Source organism: Glycine max, chromosome 1 (genome assembly GCF_000004515.6).
Source record: "Glycine max cultivar Williams 82 chromosome 1, Glycine_max_v4.0, whole genome shotgun sequence".
Classification (NCBI taxonomy): Eukaryota; Viridiplantae; Streptophyta; class Magnoliopsida; order Fabales; family Fabaceae; genus Glycine; species Glycine max.
In genome coordinates, this window is record NC_016088.4 from 45,033,098 (window position 1) to 45,040,987 (window position 7,890).

The 7,890-nt window shown below is 33.0% G+C and overlaps 1 protein-coding gene across 1 annotated transcript; it reads left to right on the forward strand.

The window, feature by feature from the left end:
• The first annotated feature begins 3,601 nt into the window (after nucleotides 1-3,601).
• LOC100809944 (patellin-6) lies at nucleotides 3,602-6,639 on the forward strand. Its single transcript, XM_003516360.4, has 4 exons — nucleotides 3,602-4,793; nucleotides 4,962-5,086; nucleotides 5,403-5,544; nucleotides 5,966-6,639. Exons 1-4 carry the CDS (start codon nucleotides 4,056-4,058, stop codon nucleotides 6,224-6,226), a joined length of 1,266 nt encoding a protein of 421 aa, XP_003516408.1. The 5' UTR covers nucleotides 3,602-4,055; the 3' UTR covers nucleotides 6,227-6,639.
• The last annotated feature ends 1,251 nt before the right edge of the window (nucleotides 6,640-7,890 follow it).

Below are 7,890 nucleotides of genomic sequence, written 5' to 3' on the forward strand. Positions count from 1 at the left end.
ATCGTAACAACAATGACATCAACAATTGGTTTGCAATCCATCTCGAAAATTACTCCATGAAAGTTGACATCTTTCAGCCATGACACAACTTGAAAAAGGTCCTAAGCTTATGCTTCTATTGGTTTTGGACTACCAAATTGCCAAGTTGTTTTTGCATGAACAAAACAATCATATTCATCTCACAAAAAAAAATCGATTCCAAATCGATGTTGTTGGCTAAAGATAATGACATCTCTTAACTCCTTGGCAATTGTATCAATTCGTTCAAGTAATAGTTTAAACGATAAAATCGAGTGTGAGTCCACAAGAACTTTGACTGTACTCAGAGTTTATATATATCCAATTTTAAGTAATAAATTAATTGAATTGAATATTTGTTGAGTGATGACGCATAAATATAATTTTGATCTAAATTAAACTACAAAACAAAGCATGTGCAAGGGTGAGAAAACAAACACTCAAAACAGTGAAGTAACGATTGATGCAGAATTATGAACATGTTGGGGGCTCAGTCAGCCTACCAGAACTACTCTTGATGCAACATTAAGGATTTTTCTCTATTTAATGTTATTCCAATTATTACCTACATCCACTAACTTACTCTAACTATGATCCCTCATGTGAAAGAGCATAAATTACCTAATTTTGCTCTTAATCCCTTAAGAGATACATAAAATAATTTGTTTTAAGAATAAAGATGCATAAATAAGGCTAAATAATACCATTTTATCCCTAGACATGGATTACCTAGATGTTAATTTCAAGTTCTTAGGATATAAACATTTTCCAATGCATAAGCCCAATAATACTATATAAGCATGAGTGATCAAACCATAAACATGATAATAAACACAAAAAAGAGACAATAATATCAGAATAACATTAAATAGATAGTTAGAATCATTACATCAAGAGTGTTTGGTTGCTTAGCTCCCAAAAATGGATAGTTTAGCCTTTCATTATCATGAGAGGCTTACAAATACAAAACGGGGCTAGAGGAAATGGAAGTGGATAGAAGAAAAATGGAAGTGAGATGCTCCAAAATGAGTAGGTTCCTTTCCTTTTCGTGCCTTAGCTCTCACTCTTATATTCTTAATGAATCATCCCAATTTTCCTTTTCTTTTCTCTTTAAAACACAATACAATCATGTTTTTTCGATATTGACTGTATACTAAGCCATACGCATTGAGCACGCATGTCATGTCCAACTGGCTTAGGTAGTCACACACTAAGCCGTTGGATACATGCTTAGTACGTTTGCACATGACAGTTGACTTCCAAAGGGATTTCTTGTGCTATGCGGGGCTTCTTGGACTAAGCGGTCCTAATGCAGTGAGCGAGGTTGTCGCACTAAGTGCAATGCTCTAGTTCTTCAACTCTCTTCCATACTTCTTGTTGTATCTCTACAAAAAAAAAACAACAAAAAACACTATAAATTGACTAACTTTAATATCCACTGGATAAAACTTCAGAAGAAACTAAATTCCTAATGTTGTAACACAAAAGAAGCAATAAAAAAGAGGAAAATTAGATAGTTACTATGTGATTTAAATATACAAATTATGTATGCATAACAATTATCAACACCAATGTTGCATTTGATTTTCCTTGAAAGAGGCTTTTTCCATGGTGACAGGGGTATGCAATAATTTCCAGGCGTGTTAATGTTGGATACTTGTCAAACCTACTTTCATTTTGAAAGGAATTGAAGAGTTAACTCCATCTTCAAATGATCAACAGATAAAGAAAGAATATCATTTGGAGACAACAATTATTTCATTAACAAGCCTATGAATACTTAAAATTTTGAAATGTAAAAGTTACGATTTTTGAACGAACAACTTTCTTAAGCCTTCAAACTCTTGTATTAGTATTTTCTAAATTGTACAAAACTCTCAAAACACCTTTATATTTTGAGAGAAAATGTTACAATAGTCTAGTCTTTGTAAATAAGCTAATTTTTGTAAAGTCCGAAGTAATTTTATAGGAAACAATACTTAAGTTAAAATACTAGATAATCAATAAAATTTTAGCTTAAATATATTTTTGATATTTTAATATATTACTTTTATTTTTCTGAAAATGATTCTTATAAAATATTTTTTTTTTATTTCAGTCATTATTATTTTATTTGAGTCATTCCAATTTGTCTAATTTTTAGCCCCTATTATGTTTTGTTCGTTTTAAATTAGTTTTTTGAAAAAATATTTGATAGAAATAAAAAATAATATATCTATATATTACAAGGATAAAAATAAAAAAAATTATTGTTTCAAAATCATCTTTATGAAATTCATTTTTTATTTTATTTTTATTATTATTATTCTGTTTAGAGATTGATCGTTGTTATTCTATTCATTGAAAAATATAAATTTATAAGGAACAAAACTTAAAATAATACATCACACAACCAAATCAAATTTAAACATAAAATTTCAACATGAAAAATCGTTTATTTTTTGGTAAAATGAAAATAAAAACTCTCCTTTGTGTTTTTTTATAGGGAAAAAGGAGGAAACGGTGGTCCCTCAATGGAGCCAAAAAAACCCGTGTCGTGCAATCTCCCAAGCGGTGCGGTGTGGTGTGGGTTGCTACTGCCAAAGCTGAACCGTCTATTTATTTGCATCACACTCTTCTCTCTTCCCACTCTATCCTTTTCAGTTTTCACACTACTTCCTCACTCCCCCACATTTTCCGTACACATTCCCTTCCACACCACTTGCTCAACTCATTGCACATCATAAACATGCTTGAAACAATAACAATATTTAATTAGTTCAACGATGATCTTTTTTTTTAACTGCAGTTCAAGAATAATCTAAAGTATAAGAAAATGTATTTTTGAAAAAAAAAATTAACTACTAAGTTTTCAAGAATTGTACAGGTATTTAAATTTGAATAAAATTTACCAAAAACAAATTCAATAGAATAGTTAATGTTTTTTATAAATGAAAATTTTATTACTTTAAATGAAAATAAATAAAAAAATATAGAAATTTAAAATTGACAAAAAGCATAATTGTCTTTACTATAATCAAGACACTTTTCGTTATTTATATAACATATAAATATTTAAAATTCTGAAAATTAATTAAAGAAATTAAAAAATTATTGTAATTCTTTCCTTTATTAGCTTATTAAATTTAATTTTTTAAGCTAATAAGCGTTTATAAAACCTTAACTAAACAAATTCAGTAACTTAATTTTAACAAAATAAACTTGTTAAGTAACTTGTAAATCAAATAAACTAATTAAGTAACTTATAAGTACTCAAATTTATAATAGAAAATTAAATAATATTTTTTATTATATTAATTATAAATAAATTAAAAGGATAAAACTTAAAATTGAAAATAATAATTAAAATCAATACATTTCATCTTTATTTAAATATTATATTAAAAATTTAATTTATGCACCTTCTAACTTGTAAGTTATACTGCTTTCATTAACTTATCGTTCCCTTACTACACACATTTAATTATTTGTAATCTAAATTCAAAGTTACTAAGTAAGTATCTACTTTGCCTTACTAATCTTGCAAAAAATTAAAGCAAGATAATCTAAGAGTATAAATAAACTCCAAGATTTCTCTTTGTTTGGTCTCGTTTGAACTCTGCCTGTGCAGCAACACAGCTCAAGCAACCTCCACTCGCCACAAAAAAGCGCGTGCCCTCACTCTCTGCCATGACCTCTTGTCTCCATTCACTCCCTCATCACCACATTCAAATTCGTTTCTTCCTTAAACACCACTTTCATCTCCCTCATTCATTCAAACACAACACAACACAAAGTGTCACAAACACACACTCCAAAACTCAAATCTCGCCTCACCTCTCTTGTTCTCGTTCCCCCACCCCACTCCCTCATTTTCCTTCCTCTACCCCCATTTTTCTCTAACCACCCCTCACACACTTCACTTACACATAGAGAGAGAGAAAGTTCGGTGCTTTTGTATAGAATCATCACCCCATTACCCTGCATTCACCATTTCATGCATTGATTCTATCTGGGATCTCTCTCAAAAGAAAAAAAAGAAAAACCCCTCTTTGATAATGGACACCACTTCATCCCCTATGTCCCTCCAAACCCAAAAAACAAACTTTCAAGACCTTCCAGAAGCTTCCCCCAAGCCATACAAGAAGGGTATAGTGGCCACCCTAATGGGAGGAGCTGGTTCCTTCAAAGAAGACAACTATTTTGTGTCCCTTCTGAGATCCTCAGAGAAAAAGGCCCTTCAGGAGCTAAAAGAAAAGCTCAAGTCTTCATTTGAGGACTCTCCCTCTGATGCCTCCATGTGGGGCATTCCGCTCCTTGGAGGCGATGACAAAGCTGACGTCATCCTCCTCAAGTTCCTCAGAGCAAGGGACTTCAGGATTGGTGATGCACACCACATGCTCCTGAAGTGTTTATCTTGGAGGAAGGAGTTTGGTGCTGACACCATCTTGGAAGAGGATTTAGGGTTCAATAAGGAGCTTGAAGGGGTGGTGGCATACATGCAAGGGTATGACAAAGAAGGCCACCCTGTGTGCTACAATGCCTATGGGGTGTTCAAGGACAAGGAAATGTATGAAAGGGTCTTTGGTGATGAGGAGAAGCTGAAGAAGTTCCTAAGGTGGAGGGTTCAGGTTCTTGAGAGAGGCATCAAGGTGCTTCATTTCAAGCCTGGTGGGGTCAATTCCCTCATTCAGGTCACAGACCTCAAGGACATGCCAAAGAGAGAGCTTAGGGTGGCGTCCAACCAGATCCTCTCCTTGTTCCAAGACAACTACCCGGAAATGGTGGCTCGCAAGGTTTAATGTGGTTTTTGTTGTTTTCCTCAAATTAAGGAACTTGCTATCAATTCATTAATTAATGTCTCATGGCATTTATGTGACCGTGACACGAATTTTCACCTTTTTTTGTTGATATTTTTGTATTTTTTTACTCATTTGCTTGGTTTGGCTTTTGGGGTTCTTCAGATTTTCATCAACGTGCCATGGTACTTCAGCATGTTGTATTCAATGTTCAGCCCGTTTCTGACTCAGAGAACCAAGAGCAAGTTTGTGATCTCTAAGGAAGGAAATGCTGCTGAGACACTCTACAAGTGAGTCTATTGGTTCCATTTGCTTTTCTTTTCTTTTTATTAAATCTTTTGGATCCTTTATAATCTTCTGCAGTTCAAAAATCCATTATTTTAGAGCAATTTGGCTCCTCTCAATTTTTATCTATGTTCGGATTTTAAAAAAGGCTGAGATCTTGTCTGCTTTCTACTGTTCTCTGAGATTTTGTTCATTAAATATTATTATTACTTAAGTTGTCCTTGCTTGGCATTCATTTTGTGGTAACTAATATAGTTCCAAATTTCCTTCTTTTTCTATTTTGGGTTTGCATTCTGATTGGAGTTGTTTTCTTGTGTTCAGATTTATGAGACCTGAAGACATTCCTGTGCAGTATGGAGGACTGAATCGGCCCAGTGACTTGCAGAATGGTCCCCCAAAACCTGTATCTGAGTTCAGAATCAAAGGAGGGGAGAAAGTGAACATACAAATAGAAGGAATTGAGGTGATGATTCACCCCATTACTTGTGCATTTGTCCATCAACTTATTTTAAAGAAACAATTAATGACTTTTGCCTTTTTGAAAAATTATATATTTTTCTAATAGTTAGTAGAGCAAAAGATTTTTATATTGACATGTAATCATAAATTATCATTATCATAAATAACATCTTTAAAGTCATAAAATTACCAATTCTGATTTCTGATTGGTGTAAAATGGCATATAAATTAAACACAATAATGTATCCCAAAAATGCACTTGTTCTTCCCTATGCCGATTATGATTACTCTTTTTTTCATGCAAGTGGGTTCCTTTTCAGATATAGTTTCCATATGGATTTTCTATTTTAAATTTAATGCTTAATAATTTTGATACCAATTAATGCAAGATTAGTTGGTAATTTACTTCTTGTTGGGTGAATTAGGCTGGTGCAACTATCACATGGGACATTGTAGTGGGAGGCTGGGACTTGGAATACAGTGCTGAGTTTGTGCCAAATGCTGAGGGAAGCTACACCATAGCAGTGGAGAAGCCAAGGAAAATGGGGGCATCGGAGGAAGCAATCCACAACTCATTCACATCAAAAGAATCTGGCAAAATGGTGCTCTCAGTTGACAACACTGCCTCAAGGAGGAAAAAGGTTGCTGCTTATCGCTATGTTGTACGCAAAAGCAGCACCATTTGAGAATGGCCATTATTATCTAGGACCTTTTTATTAATATATATATATATATCTTGTTTGTGATTTCTACCTTTTTTTGGTTAAATTTTTAGAGGGTCTTATTTATGCTTCTGAACTAATTAAAAGCCTGTTTCACAGGTATTAACTAGTAATAGTGGTGGTACTAATGTGATGTAAAAAAAGAGAAAACTGGTGGTGGTATAGGCTTGGTATAGAAGGAAAGCAATTAAGTTTGCTTATATAGCATTACCAAATTACTATTTGTTGTCCCTCACGTTGTGGTGACTCTTGTTGCAAGTGTGTGTGTGACCATTGATTGTATTATTTTTGTCCTTTGTGACACGTGTTTATTGTGTATGTTGCAATCTAGAGGCATCATCACTTTGTGAAGGAGCAATCTATGGTTTATTTATTTATGATTTGAGTTTTCTGTTTTTGTGAGGGGTTTGATTGGTTGAAGGAAAGTACTTGAGATGTGTCCACGTAAAATGAAAGGGAAAATTCTGGGGGTGGATATTGACAGGACTGTGCATTGTAAGAGGTGGTTTGGTTACTTTGTGTAGAAATTATTGATTTTATTATAATCAAGTGTATGGACCAAGAAGGTGACGAGAGTTCAAAAAAAGAAGCAGGAATAGGTCACGGGCAGTGACTGATAACGTGTTCAGAGGGTTAAGATTAGGTAGTGGAGCCTCTTTTCTTGCTTTATAGTAGTAATGTATTTTCAAGAGTGATGTCAATTCTGGTTTGGTGAAACCATTTACCTTGGTTTTTAAAATTGTGATTCTCTTTCTACCCTTCTTTGCCTTTTAATGTTACCAATGTATTATTAAGAGTGTATTTGTAAACACATTCTTGGTAGTTGGTATTTGTCTTTTTGGGTGGCTAGGGTGGCCAGGAAGCAATTTACCTTTTTTTTGGGTGGTTATTTTAACTCAATTTATTTAACATGCGGGTTGAAATGGGTTTAATTTGGTATAGTTTAACTTTTAAATGAGTTTTTTTTAGAACTTGAAATGAGTTGAAATTGGGTTAACATGCCCCCTATTTTATTCTTTTTCATTTAATTCACAAATATTGGACTTGGACTTAGATTTAATTGCTTGTTTTAAATTTAGTCATCTGCCTTTTAATTTTTTTGTTGATCCATGTATCTGCCTTTTAATAGTTTAACTTAAACATTATTTTAAACATCTTATTTTCTTACTAATTTGGGTGCGTCAAGCTGTCTTTTATTATTATTATTATTTTTTTTTTTTAACCAAATTAAGCCAACTCGTCAAAATTTACTGTTTAGTGAGCATGTAGTGAACCAATTATTGTGTAACCATGCTGGTAGGTTCATTTTCACATCACTACCTAATGAAACTCTAATTTATATTTCTTACAATTTTTTTCTTTTCAATAATGTGTTTCAGTACTGATAGGATAGGCTTAAAGAGAAGAAATTAAACATCAAGATAAATAATGTCTCCAAATTGCATACTATATACACATTGGCATGGACTATTTGTTATTTTGCTATTGTAGTACACAATGTCCTCTCGTTAGAGGCCTGCATTGATTGCAGTAGTTTGCAGTGACAATTGTACACAACCACCTTTAATTCAAACTAGTATTGGAAGCATTAACATATGGGAAAGGAACTGAAAAATTGCTATTCATTG